This window comes from Schistocerca cancellata, chromosome 1 (genome assembly GCF_023864275.1).
Source record: "Schistocerca cancellata isolate TAMUIC-IGC-003103 chromosome 1, iqSchCanc2.1, whole genome shotgun sequence".
NCBI classification, from domain to species: domain Eukaryota; kingdom Metazoa; phylum Arthropoda; class Insecta; order Orthoptera; family Acrididae; genus Schistocerca; species Schistocerca cancellata.
The window spans coordinates 380,326,521-380,343,144 of NC_064626.1; the positions used below are offsets into that span (position 1 = coordinate 380,326,521).

Genomic DNA, 16,624 nt, shown 5'->3' on the forward strand with positions numbered 1-16,624 from the left:
TGGTGATTTGGTGTTCATTGTCATTGCTATGATCTTTGCACAGGATTGTAAATGTTGTTGCATTGACGGCAAGTGGTGTGTGAATGTTGAGTTTTGAAGTGTGTTATTATAAACTGTTTATTGATAGCCTTAGCCTTAGGAGATCACCTTCGGCATGATGTTTAAGAGAAAGCTTGCAGCTCTTGAGTATCCAGTCAAGGATTTTAACGTCAATGGTTAGTAAGTAGTGCTATAATGCATTTTTGCTGTTTTGCAAAGTGTCATCATCAGTCATGTTTCAGTTATGATTTAATATCCTGACATCTTGTAATTTGCAATAGCCGCAGCCATGGAAAGTAGCGCGAACGTATTGCAAGCATCAACTTTAGTCGACATTGTTAAGAATTTTACACGAAACACAGCTTTTCATAAGCGTGTGTTTTATGATTTGCGATAACAACATAGAAAAAGTTCTTAATGTGTACAAATTTTACTTCAGTAAACACATTTTTCCAATTTACTATGTAAGTTGATATTTCCTTTCGTTAAGTTCCATTGTTAATTAAATGGAGTGCGTACACCAAACATTCGGGCGGACGACGGTTCAATCCCGCGTCCGGCCATCCTGATTTAGGTTTTCCATGATTTCCCTAAATCGTCCCAGGTAAATGCCGGGATGTTTCCTTTGAAAGAGCACGGCCCACTTCCTTCCAGTCCTTCCCTAATCCAATGAGACCGATGACCTCGCTGTCTGGTCTCCTTCCCCAAACAACCCAACCCGTACACCAAAACACAGTACATATTTGTGATTATAAAAGGTTCTTCATTTAATTGAAAGTAGGTTAGAATGCTGCAAGTTTTCATGGTAACATAAGAGACCATTTAATTTTAATGAGCAATATTTGTTTAAGAATTTATCATTACAATGAATATAATAGTATGAGTTGTATGTGTATGCCAAGCCTCCTTAAATGATGTCCTGCTTATGTTTCCTCACATTATATCTGCAGCTATACTTCACAAGCTACGCGATGGTGTGTGGTGTTGTGTACTTCTGGTACCGCTATCTATTATTCCCCTCGTTCTGTATTCCATTCACAAATGGGCCATGGAGATAATGATTGCTCCTATATCTCTGTAATAGCTCGAATTTTCTCATTGTGGTCATTTTGAAACATGTATATGGGAGGAGGTAATACCTTGCCTAACTCTTCCCAGAATTTACTGTCATGAAGTTTCAAAAGTAACATAACTTAAATGTGGTAAGGATCCCAGGCTGAAGATCCATTGAACAAGTCTTTTGGAAACCACTTCCATAGATGAATTAAATTTTTTAAAGGTGCTTCTTATGAATCTGAGCCTGGCATCCTTTTCATACTATTTGTTTTATGACTAGGTCATTCCACTTCATGCTGCTCTAGATCATTGTTTTCCAACCCGAGGACAATTACCCCCTGAGGGGTAACAACAAGAAGTTGAATTAAATTTCTTGCAAGAAACTAGCCTATTTTTTTTAAAAAAAGATTGTTACTATTATCACTATTTTGTGAGACTTTAATACTGATTATAAAAATTACCAGAAACAACTAGCATTAACATGTTACATAATGTGGTGGGAATTACTTTTTATGAAACAAATGTGCGAACATCTTCCTCACATAGTCTACCCTTATTCATATGTAGTACATGTTCATGGCAGTAAAATCGGGGGGGGGGGGGTTATGCTGAAATATTTCATGAAAATGCCTTTGCCAAGTTCCCACAATAGACCGGAAATTGTTTCATTATTAACTTTACATCAATAAATGAACTAATTGACACAACAACACGACAGCAACTATGTAATGGTGACCACACTGCTGAGGGCCAACATTGTATAATTATTATTATTAGTGGCAGTAATGAAACGCAATGCATTGACAGCCCAAAGTCTTCCAATTTCTGTCAGTTCGGAGGTAAGAAGACTGCAGCCAAGTGATTTATAAGTAGTAGACTTAAGTACTGTCACATATTTTTACTTAACTGATTTTAAATAGGGATGCAGGGTGTGTCTAAAGCAAATGTCATTAGAGATAGGAGTGCTGCAGGGGAAGCAAGCTTTGTAACAAGCATCAACCCTCACTGTGGATAGTTACCATTCTTTTCTGTGAAGGAGTTGCAGATAGCACTCATAGTGGATGGAGAATTCATAATTCTATAAAGCAAGTCATTAGATCAAGCAGTACCAATTGTCTAATTGACCCATTAGTTTTAGATTTAACACAGCATCTACATAAACTAAATTTTGTGTCTCTTCCATCATTTTAAAAATGTACCTGGTCGTGGGTTCCTCCTCTCCCAAAGTTTACTTTGTTGCTAATGTTGATGTTGGAGGAAAGGGGTTATAAACTAACGTCTGATTACACTCAGGAATAATGGTGTCAGTTGGGAACCACTGTTGTAGAATGGTTTCTTGTAGCATGTTACGGTATTTACTGCTCTCAGTGATTTAACACCAATAGTGTAATTGTGCAGCAGCGGACTTCTTCATCTATTTATATGCAACATGTTACATTTATTTACAATCAGGGCAATCAGCCAATTCTTGCAGCTCTCATCAGTCGTTTGCAGGTCTTCCTGTAGTTTGTCACAGACTTAAGCCATTGCTAACTTCTTATAGGCAATTGCATTATTTGTGAACAGTGTCATGGATCCTATGACATTATTCACTAGGCCATTATATATATTGTAAATGGTACCAGTCCTGTCACATTGCTTTGGGTTACTCTTTAAATTATCTTTACATCTGTCAATTTCGTTCCATTAAGAATATCATGTTGTTGACTTCTATCTGCAAGGAAATCCTGATTCCAGTCACATGTCTTCTTTATTTCCCAGCAAGAGAGAGTGCAGAGCTGTATTAAATGTCTTCCTGAAGTCAAGGCACACTTTGTCAACCAGGGTGCTGATTTCTACAGTGGTCTGGACTTCATGGATGAATGAAGCAAGCTGAGTTTTGAAAAGCTTGTGTTTGCAGAATATATGGTGGTTTTTATAGAGGAAATTTTCATTCTACAAAGACTCTGTAATACATGAGCATAAAGCACGTTTCATAATTCTACAGCAGATTGACATTAGTGATATAGGCCTATATATGCATCTGATCTACTGTCGGACCAGTAGTATCTGTAGAATCTTACACCTGTCTCAAACATTCTAGATTACTTTCACTATGAAGCAGTTGCAGTTTTTTTTCTATTCCATGACTTATCTCAGTATCTGCTATTTTAGCATTTGTGCATTGAATTAAAGGAGAAACCAAATTGCGACCTATTGCAGTGAAATGGCATTGGAAGACTGAATTCCATATTTCATCCTTGTCTCTGTAATCTTCCATCTCTGCCAGTATGGTCATTGAACAGTTCGACATAGATTTCAATCTGCGTGCTGACTTTACATAACATTAAACCTTTGTAGGGTTTTTAATCAGTTCAGTTGTTATTTTCTAATTCATTCAACATTACTCTCATTGCTTTCCTTACACTCATTTTTACTTTGTTCAGCTTTTATTTGCCAGCTAGATTTTTTTCATTTAAATTTGAGATGCTCTCATTGGTTTTGTATGAACTGTCTAACACAGCTATTAAATCACTGTGTGTCCTTCCCATTTGTAAAAACATTGCCTGTCACATACTTATCTTAGGTGCTTTTTAATTTTATCCATTTTTGCTTCACATCTTTATCCATACAAATTAAAATAAACTGAATACCAGATCCAGAATGAAATTTTCACTCTGCAGCAGAGTGTGCGCTGATATGAAACTTCCTGGTAGATTAAAACTGTGTGCCTGACCGAAACTCGAACTCTGGACCTTTGCCTTTCGCGGGCAAGTGCTCTACCAACTGAGCTACCCAAGCACGACTGACACCCCATCCTCACAACTTTCATTCCGCCAGTATCTCATCTCCTACATTCCAAATACTGGATGTTGACTACAGACACTCTGTAATTTGTAGTCTGTTTCTCTTGCTAAGCAAAAATATTTTCCTATCTTTACTACATTCCTAGTAGTACCACTATCACTCACTCATCCTATCACAAATTTTGATCACTGATGCACTCCTGTGTGTTAATTGATTTCAGAAGTTCAGATGTGTTTCTTGAAGTAATTCCCAGAAAAGACATTCACAATAACATCACACAAATCCCTGTTTCCAGTACTAGTTTTGATTGTCTCTCTTTTCAATAAACAGCCAGGAAATTGAAGTCCCCGTCCCCCATTACAATAAGATAATCAGGAAGCTTATTCACAATACTCTGCAAGTTCTCACTGAAGCCCTCTGCCCCTACAGCTTCCGATGCAGGTGATGTTTAATAGCTTCCAATTAACATATTTGGACCAGCTTCCAGCTTTGATGTTTTAACTTCACCCAGATTATTTTACATTAAGAATCCATTACAACCCCACAAGGTGGTAGAAAATTAATTCCTTACTTCAGTAAATACGCTGTCACCATTGGCGTGTAACCTGTCGTTGTGATATATATTTCAATTTGAATTTAGGAGTTAGTTGCTGTTAACTTCTGGGTTCAATCAACTCTCTTCTTAGGAATATCTTGGCATTGTTACTTTCAATACTTTACCGTGGGTGCACCTGCAGAATACTTATTTCGTACTAAACTTTTCTCCAAGTAGCGCTTCCTATATTGTTGCAGAATTGACTGAGCATCTGGTTTAGACCTTTGACTTGGCTTCAAACCAGAGGACCACATTCAATAGACACCAGCTGGGCATCCTCCCCATCCCGAGTGGGACCTCACAGTGTACTTATCAAGTCCACACTGGCCTTCTTTCCTGGTCTGCCTGCTATTTACCTGAGGGGCTGTATTACCCACCTACTGTTGGAGCTCCATTGACTGGCATATCTGGTTTTGCATTTGTCCAAGCTTACCAGCAAAATCAGCCACTGGCCCAACCGTTGAGGCATCTTGTGGTGGGCCAGATGTGTTATCAACACTGGGTAGTGCTTTGTACCTATTGCTGACTAGTAGAGGGGCAGCTGTGTGGCCAGTTCTCACATCCACACTCCACTCAGAGATACACGAACCCACCACTGTCTACCATGCAGTGAAGACAGCATGGTTAGATGTGCACTGGAAAATTTTGTGACAACAGGGTTTTCAGAGGATACCAACAGCACTAAAGGGTCATGGCTTCCTCCATGTATTTGTGCAAAGCAATAGTGTGAAGTCTGTCAACCTCAACCAATGCAGCTTCCAGCTGTTTTCGGACAGAGGCCAATTCTTATGTCTGTACATAGCAAGCACGGTCCCTATCCGTTTTGTACTGTGTAAAAACAGTTTATAATAATTTAAAAACCAAAGCAGTCTGGACTAATTGAGAAAGAACAAAGAGGCCTCGACAAGAGATTTATTGCCTGACTTTGAAGTTGTGATGGACACAAAATATAAACAAGAAAAATAAAATAAAGGTAACCTACCCATTACTTCATTAATGATTTTAAGCTTGTGTTGAGATGTATATTGCGATAGTTGTTCTCTATATTGATGAATGACAGAGCACAGCAATCAGTCTGTTGTTTGTGCAACTTTCAGCAGACCAGGAAACATTTAATTGCAGAAAGATGAATGTGCTATACGAGTTAATGATTCTGTAATGTATTTCCCAAATATTGATGCTTTTATTACTTTCAATTACTGTCATATAATACTGGTAAGAACTTCTAGCTCTATTGCTCTTGTTGTTTTATTAGGTCTTCAGTTATTTTAGTGAAAAAGCCATTGTAGGATTTGATATGTTTTCTAGATGTAATGTCACTTCATTTATGTATAAAGTTTTGTATACAGTATATTGCTTGTTATCAATTTAAGTTCAAAATGCCTTTCTCATAATTATTAGATTCCTCCATTAATTAATTATTATTTATTAGGGTGCACTGAAAAGTAATGTCTCTGAATTTTTATGTAAAAACTCTTAACGTTTTTTTAAATAAAACAACATTATTAACATTCTAAATCTTTATTCTTCATGTTTATGAATTTGCAGCCCTTTGTAGCCAGTGGGCTCCGGATGTAGCACATAACATGGCATTGTGTAACATAATTATATGTGTGCAACAGAAACGGCATGCTGTAATTGAGTTTCGAATTAGAAGAGTTCGTCCACACAATGAGCACCTTCTCCACTGAGATGACAATGCCAGTCCACACACAAGTGCTGCAATATCTGAAACAATCCATCGTCTGGATTTGACTGTCCTTATCATCCTACGTACATTCCCAACTTTGCTTCATTCAATTTCCATCTGTTTCCAAAACATAAAAGAACACCTTTGAGGACTTCTCTTTGTTAGTGATGAAGCAGTGCAAGCAGAAGGTTAGGTTGTGGCTCTGCCAACGGAGTAACAAATTCTGCAGTGATGATATCAACAAACTGGTCTTTCATTGGGAGAAATGTGTACGTTGCGAGGGTTACTGTGTTGAGAAATAAGTATGTAGATATGAAGAACAAGGATTTAAAACGTTAATAATATTTGTTTTATTTAAAAAGCTGTAATAGTTTTCATATAAAAAATTGAAAGCCATTATTTTCCTTCACACCATCGTAAAATCTACTCTCATACAGTCTATAATAGTTTGCTTGTTTTATTACTTTTCTATAGGTTGCACAGCATTACTTGTTATGTATTTTAAAATTGTCAACTTCATGGTTATTTGTGTAGTTATTTAGGTAGCACATGTTTGATTGTGTTCGACTTCAGATCAAACCCAGCGGTACTGGGTGTTGTCTTCGTCCCCTACCGTATTGATGGTATGGTGTGTTGCACCCTAAAAGTGCAAAAAGAAAGAAAACAGAACACTGACAATGTTCTTTTTGCATCAGTGTTGTTCTACATTAGGTTGGAAGGTGACAGGTGTGTGGTGAATTGGTGAAGCAGTTTCAAACGCTTCAGTTAATCTGATTTTTATCCCTTTTTCTACGTGCATCCATTTTGGCAAATGATTAGTAGACATAAGTAGTAGAAAGGGAGCCAAATAATACAAGAAAACAAAATCTAGTTATAAAAAGATTTACTACAAATTTTAGGAATAAGTGGTGTAAGAATATATGTGGTGTAAAGAACATTGTATGAAAACCCTACTGCTTTATATAGACAGATTTTCTTCTTCTAAAGGACTCTTCATATCCTTCTGATGGCACAGTAAGAAATCTTGGAGAGGGATGGGGTGGTTGAGACTGGAATCCATTTCACAGTTTAGTGTTGTATTTTGTGACCCAATATAGAAGCACTAGTGTGTCTTTTTTAATGTGTGATCCATTTTAAATATTTGTTGCAAAGACCCTTAACTCTTTGTTTCTCTTTTAAGATGAAAGAGAGTGTCGGAGCCTGATCCTGTGGCTGGAGGATCAGAAAATAAGACATTACAAAATAGAAGATAGAAAGGGACTGAGAGACGTGGACTCTCCAGAGTGGAACAATTCCTTCTGTCAATACTTGCATGATTTAGCATGTCCAGTTCAGAGTGAGAAAATGACAGAACAACTTGAATGGCTGCTGAGCTTCTCTGTTAGAGTTGAATATGCTGACAATGGTATGTATTAATAGCTTTACAGGTTAAGTCCATATTTGCACACTGTCTGCCGGTTTTTTCTTCTCTTTTATGTAGAAATGTTGCCACACCTATCTATTGCTCTTTCTTGTATTATCATGTCTTCCAAGCATTTAAAATACTGCTTTAATGAAATTGAACTTAATACCTTTCATTGAATACATATACAGTCCTAATTATTTGCATGATATTTTAAAAGACTGTTTTGCATGTTGTCAGTTTATAATGTTTATAGTTGCCAATGGTTTTCACATATATATTTGTATTATCTCTTTAGTCACTATTGTGCAGAATGTTAGGTTGGTACATCAGAAATAAAGTGGAAAGCAGGCAGTTGTGCTCGTACAAAAAGTTCCCGAAAGGAAATGGTTGGTTGATAGACAGTGCAACAGATTAATTGCTGTACTGTTAATTGTCTTTGCGTGAACACCAAGATAATGATTGGAAGTGAATGTATTTTTTCTGAAATTTATTCACCCCACTGCATCTAAATGCTGTCACCTCATCCTGTTGTGAAGCGGAATTGCATTTGCAGTAGGAGAGAGATTAACAGGTATTTCCACCGATGGTATGGGAGCTCTGTATATGGGTACCGAATCCTGTATTGTTTAGATGTCATCACACTGCCTATGGCTATACCACATTGGACATCTGCTGCAATTCAATGAACTAAATGTCCGGTTCCTGCTTGAATGTCAAGTTGAAATTTTGCGGATCAGTGGGGACTGACTGTTTACGAGATAAGGTTTGCTCATTGCCCCAAAGTAAGCTATTCAAAATTGTGTGGAAATTTTACTATAGTTGAGTCAGCATGAGAAGATTCCTCACAGCTAGCAGTGTTGCTGCCAGGTTTCGGCTATGTAGAGTTAATGACTGCAGGGAAAAGTAGTTGTCTGTGTAACTGTGACAGCACTGAGGCATTGACAATTACAAATGTACAAAATTGCATTAGGCCCTATGTGATTGATTGAGTGAGGCACATGAAGCTGTCACACCAAGGCGACAGGGAGTTCCATACACCAACTCGACTACAGTACTCATCCATATTATTCTCCAGTGCAATGAGTCGCCCATGTCATTACAAACTTCTACTTAGGAATGTGGCCAAAAGCTATCAAATTATTCTAGAGAAGGGCAACACTTGGCAAACATAAAGTGAAAAAATATTAAGTTCTCATCCAAAAGTAAAACAAAGTACTGCTCTAGACACGTGAGAATTGCAAATTGCTTCAAATAAAACCCTGAGGAAAATCATATATTTTTGCCTGATCGTTATATCCTTGAAATTAGTATTGTGATTTTAACTGCATTTTGGTGGCTCTTAAGGTATTAACTACATTGTTTATAACAACAAAAACAGTCAATTTTTGAGAAAATAATTTATTGGATAGGCAAAAAAAATCTACTCACCAAGCAGTGGCAGAACACACATATAAAAGATTTTAATTAGGCAAGCTTTCAGAACCACTGGCTCCTTCTTCAGGCAGAAGGATTGAAGGGGAAGGAAGAAGAGTGAAGGAAAAAGACTGGTGAGGTGTAGGAAAGTCATCCAGAACTGCGGGTCAGGGGAAACTTACTGGATGGGATGAGAAGGAATGACTGATTGTCGGGGACTGCATCTGACGAGATTTGAAAACCTGACATTGAACCCTGCCTTGAACAATTCTGACTACTACCCCAACTTGATCCACCATCATCCCTTACAAGCCTTCCAAGAATTCCTCACATCGAATATTGCTTCCAATCCTTCCTCAGGTCCCTAACATGTCCTAGGCAGAACTCCAGCCTCTACATTCTCTAATAGCTGATGACCCCATCATTATCCTTCCAACAGACAAAGGATCTATCACTGTGGTACTTGACTGGAAGGACTATGTTAGTGAAGGTCTACGCCAGGTGTCTCACACCTCTACATACAGTGTTTGCCATCAAGGTCCCATCCCTGTGATTCAAACTGACATGCAGTCCCTCCTTAAAACCTCAAGCCCTTGACAAGGACTAACACCTCAATCCATAAAAGTTCTCACTCCATCTTTTTACCTTCTTCCTAATATCCACGAACTCAATCATCCTGGCCTTCCTATTGTTGCTGGCTTCTAAACACCCACCGAACATATACCTGCCTTAGTTGATCAGCACCTGCAACTCATAGTACAAAGGCTTGCCTCCTGTATCAAAGATACCAACCATTTTGTATATCATCTGAAATCCGTGCCCATCCCACTCCCACCACATACCTTGCTTGTCACCATTGATGCCGCCTGCCTCTATACCAACACCCCCCACGTATATGGTCGGTCTGCTGCTGGACACTTCCTCAGTCAGTGACCACCTGATTCCAGACCTATGACATCCCTTCTACTCACTTTAATCAGTTTTATACGTACCAGCAACTACTTCACCTTTAAGGAACAGGCATACAAACAGATCAGCGGTACGGCCATGGTAACCAGGATGGCTCGATCCTATGTCAACCTTTTGTTGTGTTGCTTGGAGGGGCCTTTCCTGGGATCCATAAGTCTTCAGCCTCTAGTTTGGTGTAAATACATTGATGACTACTTTACCATATGGACTCGTGGTAAGACTGACCTGTTAAAATTCATGGCATCTCTGAATACCTTCTCCCAGTTAAATTTCAGATGCTCCTGTTCCGAATCCCATGGCACTTTCCTTGATGTTGATCTCATTCTCACCTAAGGCTAGCTTATACACTTTTGTCCACATTAAACCTACCAACAAACAACAGTACTTACATTTTGACAGTTGCTGTTCTTTCCACATTCCCTCCCATACAGCCGTGGCATTTGAAGCAAACATATTTGTTCGGGTGCAGACTCTTTACAGCAATACACATCATTCTCACTTCAGCCTTCACTGGATGTAATTATCCGACCAGCCTAGTTCAAAAGCAGATTTCCTGGGCCATCAGATCCAATACTGGTACTGCTGATCCCTCCAAAAAACAATTTCAGAGCACACCACTCAGTATTATCGTGGTCTGAAATGTATTAGTCATCTACTTCAACAAGGCCATGACTTCTTAAAATCATGCTCTGAAATGAGATCCATTCTGTCTGAGATTTTACCCACCACACCTAGAATAGCTTTTCATCGCCCTTCCAATCTCCACAATATTCTTGTCAAACCCTGAGCTCCTTCTGCACCATCTCCCTACCCTAAGGCTCCTACTCCTGTGACCATCCGCACTGCAATACTTGCCCTATGCACCCTGCTATCACCACCTATACCAGCCCAGTAAGTGGCCAAACATATACTATCAAAGGGAGAGCTACCTGTGAAATGACACATGTTGTATACCAGCTGTTATGTAAACAACTATCGGCCTTTTACATCAACATGATTACCACCAAATTATCAGTTAGGCATAGGCAGAGGGTGTATGTAGACAGCATGCAATATCCTGTGTGTTTTCGCCACCCACATGGCCTTAATTTATGTTAATTTGTTCCATCTCAACATTTCTTCACAATAACTACTCTTTTCTTCACTCTGTTTTAGTTTTCTACGCCTTTCATTGTCTTACCTGTCTATTTTGCACGGTCCCCTTCCCACCTGTGTTATGTACAATGCACTTAGCTTTTCACTCTTAGTAACTCATGCACGACGTTTAAGTAGTAATCTTTGTCTTGCATATTACCCTGTCTTCCACCTTTAAGGCCTCACGTTTTCAAATCTCGTACAGTGCAGTCCCCAACAGTCAGTCTTTCCTTCTCGTCTTGTCCGATAAGTTTCCCCTGGCCCACGGTTCTGGGTGACTTTTCCAAAATCTACCCCTTTTCCTAGACCTCTCCAATCCTTTTCCTTCACTCCTCTTCCTTCCCCTTCAATCCTACTGCATGAAGGAGCCACTGGTTCCGAAAGCTTGCCTAATTATAATCTTCTTTTATGTGTGTGTTCTGCTACCACTTACTGAGTAGATTTTTTATCTATGCAATTAAATGATTTTAACTACATTGTTTGATTTTCGGCTTTCTTTAAGAAAAACTCTGAAGTTTGATACGCCAAATGTATTCACTTGTTGTTTGAACTGTTGAGCAAATAGGCATTGTGTCAGCCAAATTCTCATTTTTTCATTTCCCTTAGTATCTCCTTCGCTTAAAGCAGTATGAGAAATGCACCTGATAGATTCGTAAGGAGGTAGTTGGGAACACAATTTGTTTCCCTTCTGTTCTCCTAAAAGGGCCTTTGAGGAAAATGATTCCACCTCAATAAGTAAATTTTTCAAGATTCTTATCTGAAATAAGAGAGAGACATTAACATGTGACACAGTAGCTTGTTTCTCATTTTACCAAGAAAAAATTTAAATAGTTTTGTTTGTATACACGCAAATGTGTTTCAGAGTAGCCTGTATGGGATGGCTAAGTTATTGGTATGTGAAAAGATATGTGTCAGTGTTTTGTAGCTATTTTATTGACTTGTTTTTGTGTTATTGGCTAGACTATAAGCCTCTTTAGAAACATGTTTCATTCTGTCGATGTTTGGTTGTTGGATGGTGCAAGCCATTTCAAGGTGAAAACCAAGAAAATTCTTTAGAAACTTCAGTGTACAGCATGGCTAAGTAATCATTTCGTGACCCACGGTGGGAGACAGTCTTGGTCCTATTCCTCAAACCAACAATAACTATAGTGGCCAGTACAGCTTTTCATTCAGGAGCTGTTCATTCCTGGAAGGATGGATATAACTTCAAGGTTGGTACCTTAGGCATTTTATACCATGCAGTGCAACATTTGATTCACATTCAGTTATGACTCACAGAAGCCTATTATTTTTTAAATTGAACAAATGTTGAACTTCAGGTGATTGTAAAAGGAAAGCCACTTGAGCAGAGTAAGAAGTGTGAATTGACTGTTGAAATTTAAAACATGGTGTTATTGTTGGGATCAGTATTTCTACTGTGGAATTAATTTCACCACATTGGATCATAAATTGTTCTTGGAGAGTAACAAGAGGGCCAGTGAAATACAGTATTATAAAACCTTGGCTATTACCATTACAGAGCCAACTACTCAATTAATGGTAGGAAGTATGTATTTGACAAATAACCGCTCTTGGGTGTTTGCCATACTAGCCTGCATGTAGTGGTGGGTAACAACGCACTCACGTCACTTGAGGCCAATTTGGAGACTGACCATCCGGCCTCATCTATTCGCTCTGTGAGTGGACGAGTGACAGTTCCTTCAGCAGGGTCTGACCAGGCACATAGAAGAAGGGGTTTGCTAATTACTGGGAGCTCCAACATTAGGTGCATTATGTAACCCTTTAGGGAAATAGCGTTCAGGACTAGGAAGAAAGCCTTGTTATGTTTGCCACAGGGCTCATCCAAGATGCAGAGCAGGCCGTGCCTGCAACTATCAAGTGTGTAGGGAGCAGTCATCTGCAGGTTGTGGCTCACATCATTGACACCGATGAGCCATCCTCAGTTAATTCAAGAAGCTCATGAAAGTGGTGACAGGTGCTGGCCTCACACGGCAGAGTGCAAGCAAAGCTTGCAGTGTGCAGCATTTTTCCCAGAATTGCTCAGGGTCCTATGTGGTCCTTTGGTTTAGAGTCGAATGGAACATCTCAACCGAAGTCTTGCCAACTCTGACATCTTGGCTGCAGATTTCTAGTCCTGCATTATTGGGTGGGGAATTACAGGACTCTCCTTGATAGGTCAGGAGTGCACTACACAAAGGAAGCAGCTACTCGTGTAGCAGAGTATTTGTCGAGTGCACATGGGTCTTTTTTGGGCAAAGTGGTAGTTTGAGGCACACAGGTCAAGACTTTATCAGTAAATTGTCGAAGTATTCATAACAGAGTTCCCAGATTTACTGACCTCCATGAAATTTCTCACATTCAAATTATTCTCAGGACTGAGGGCCAAAGTAGAAAGCTCTGAGGTATTGAGTGATTCATGGAACATGTATCAAAAAGACAAATTAGATGCCATAGGTGGTGGTGTGTTCAGTTCAGTTGACAGAACTATTGACCCTATTGTGGTCAAATTTAATTAGGAACAATGAAGTTATCTGGTCACATATAACAGGTGTAGGTGATATCAGGTTAATTGTCAGGAGTTTTTATCAGTCACTCAATTCTGCTGTGACAGTTTTAGAGTCATTCAAAGAAAGTCTAGGTCAGCAGTGCAAAAATACCGAGATCAAGCAATATTAGTTGGAGTAAACTTTAACCAATCAATTATAGACTAGGATGTGTATGGATTCGTTGTGGAGGGTACAGGCAGACAGTCTTGTGAAGTACTTTTGAACAGGTTTTCTGAAAATTATTTGAGTAGACAGTCAGACAGTTCAGACACAACGGAAACACTTCAGACCTTGTACTACAAACAGGCCTGACATTATTTACAGTGTCAGTATAGCGGGGTGTATATGGCCTGGGACAACTGGTAGATCCAGGAAAAACCTGGGAATTCTTTCATCTGAGAGAAAACCGGGAACAACCCTGGGGTTTTTAGAATTCCGGGAATTTTTCATTATTTTTGTTTTCAATTAAATTTTTGTGATTTTGACTGGTAAGAACCAATACTCTAACAAATGATATTACTGTATCCCACTTCTGCAGAATAATTAATACTGCAGCATCAAAACATGAACGAAAGAAAAAAATAAAATAAAATAAAATAAAACTTAAGTTGAAAAGGAAATGCACTATATACAACAACAAAACAAAGTGCTCATACAAGTGTCTGCCAACAGCAAAGTGTGTCAAAGGCTTTAGGAAGACTAATGCTTCCTAACAACAAACTGCCTCTGATGAGCGTGACGTGACAACTGTTGACATTAGATTCGTTTGAGCAATTGCAGGTGGGCTCTTTTGCATGCACAGTTGAGTCACGTATGAGTAGTACCTTCTCCCACTTCTGGCTACAGATGTGTGGCTGGGCCCTGGTTCGGATATATCGTAGTTCTGGGGCTGATGCACAGAGCAGTCTGTGTTGTAGTGGGGAGGTGGGTAGTCTCCATGTGACCTGTGTTTACGTTTAGTGATTTTGCTGTTTCCTCTTCATTTATTGCTCTCACGTTAAATGAAAACAAAATGGATTTCTGTGGCCAGGAGCTATCAAGTGAATCAAAATACGTTTGCATAATTACGGAAGACAGAAACAGTCAATCATTAACTGCCATGCAGAAGAACAAAGTTATTTTTGTCGGGTTGCTAAAGAGATTTGGATTTTATTAATCTTTTCCACTGAGGCAGTCAATTTATTTGAAATGAAATGTTTAATTTCACACTTATGGCTGGTTTCAACTGTTCGCAGCATTTCAAGTGCACGTTTTCAATCTTCTGTCTCATATAGCATTATGCCATAATAAAGAACCAAACATGAGATAGTACAGTACTGGTACTCCAAGAAAATTTACATCCGCACAAAATTCCAATGCTCTTGAAGTATCCTCTGATGGCTTGTTTCTTATATGACATAATGCAAGATCTTTTAATGTTTTATATGAATGAAAATACCGGCTTCCTGCATCATCGTAGCTGCGCAAGCGCAGTGACGCATGTTATTTGGCGCTCTCTCGCAACTGCTGAAACGAACCTATTTCTAACAGGTCACAGGAAAATATTGCGAATAGTGGTTTGAAAAGCATTACTTTCAAAGTAAATTTCCTTTTACACAAGATGAACTATATGTGAGAATGTGTGATGAATCTCTTAAAACATTTGACTCTCATTTAAAATCAACTCTTTGAGGACGACCATCTAGAAGAATTTCGAGCCCAGAAGATCAGACATTTCATTGTTATTACAAATTTTACTGACAAATTTGTGTGATGTCTCTTAAAGTGTAACATGCGCAAAAAAGATCAACATTATATGTGGAAGTTTAGCTTCTCTTGCAGCTTTTTAATCTTTGAGACCAATATTATATTTGAAAGCTTTGCTTTTCTTGTAATTTAAACCATTAACTTTTCTTATTTGTGTGTTCGTGCGACTTGAGAGTGATCTTGCTATTGGCTGACTACATCACTTGTCCTGTGCTGTCATCAACTCGCGAGATCACGCGACGTGAGCTATGACTGGCTTACAGAAGCACGTCGCAATCCCAATTTCAATGCTTCAGAAAGTAACATGTGGTGTTTGGTGGAATTCGAATTAATAACTTCGTAACACGAAAATATGCGGAGTACATGTTACTGGACATCAAAGATCTTTCCAAAACATGTTTTTTTTTCCTAAGTTTCGTTTTCTAAAGTGCCAGGAAATTCTACGTCAGTGTGTAAAACCATAAACATTCAAAGGATTTATAAGTTTTACAGTGCTGAGGAAAAGTATACTGTCACTTAACACAGAAAAAGTGTATTTTCAGCTGGGAAATCCAGTTTCTTTCTTTCTTCTTCTTTTTTTCCCCCCTCCATGTATACACCCTGGTATAGAGACAGGGATTAGTGACCATGATGTCATCACAGCGTCTGTGGGTATTAAAGTTAATAAATCAATCAAGAAGACTGGGTGAGTACTTCTGCTAAAAAGAGAAGATAAGTGGTTGTTGTGCCAAACTTAGACAATGAATTAACATCATTTAGTCCCATTATGACAGAGGCAAAGTTTGAACAGACTGTAAATCATGTTCTGGAGAAGTACGTTCTGAGTAAGTGGATTAATGACGGAAAAGACTCATCATGGTTTAATGTGAAATTCAGAAAATGCTGTGGAAGCAAAGGCTGTTGTACTCTCACTTCAAAACAGAATATGCGAATAACAGAAATTAGTAGTGTACTCGTTACAACAATCGATTGATTAAATATCTTGGTGTAACATTGCAAAGCTGTATGAAAGAGATGAGACTTCCGTAGACTGAAAAATGAGATGGTTCTTGTGGGTGCGGAAAAAGTCAGAAAGTATAACATAAAATATTTGAATATATTACAGTATTCTGGAATTGCTAATATTTACAGAATTAATACACTGGCAGAATGAAACATAGTTACGCACTTTTAATAAATTTATCATACACAGAATACCTACTCTTGACTGGTGTGACAAAATACTGTCAAAACTGAAATCTGTC

At 38.6% G+C, this 16,624-nt stretch overlaps 1 protein-coding gene across 1 annotated transcript in view; it reads left to right on the forward strand.

Moving 5' to 3' along the window:
* The window catches only part of LOC126175070 (RNA transcription, translation and transport factor protein), a 23,980-nt gene continuing 7,356 nt past the window's right edge, over positions 1-16,624 (forward strand). Inside the window, exons 1-2 of the mRNA XM_049921601.1 lie at positions 1-215; positions 7,348-7,572. Of these exons, the coding sequence (XP_049777558.1) occupies positions 155-215; positions 7,348-7,572 (286 nt within the window). The 5' untranslated portion in view covers positions 1-154. The remainder of the gene's footprint in view (positions 216-7,347; positions 7,573-16,624) is intronic.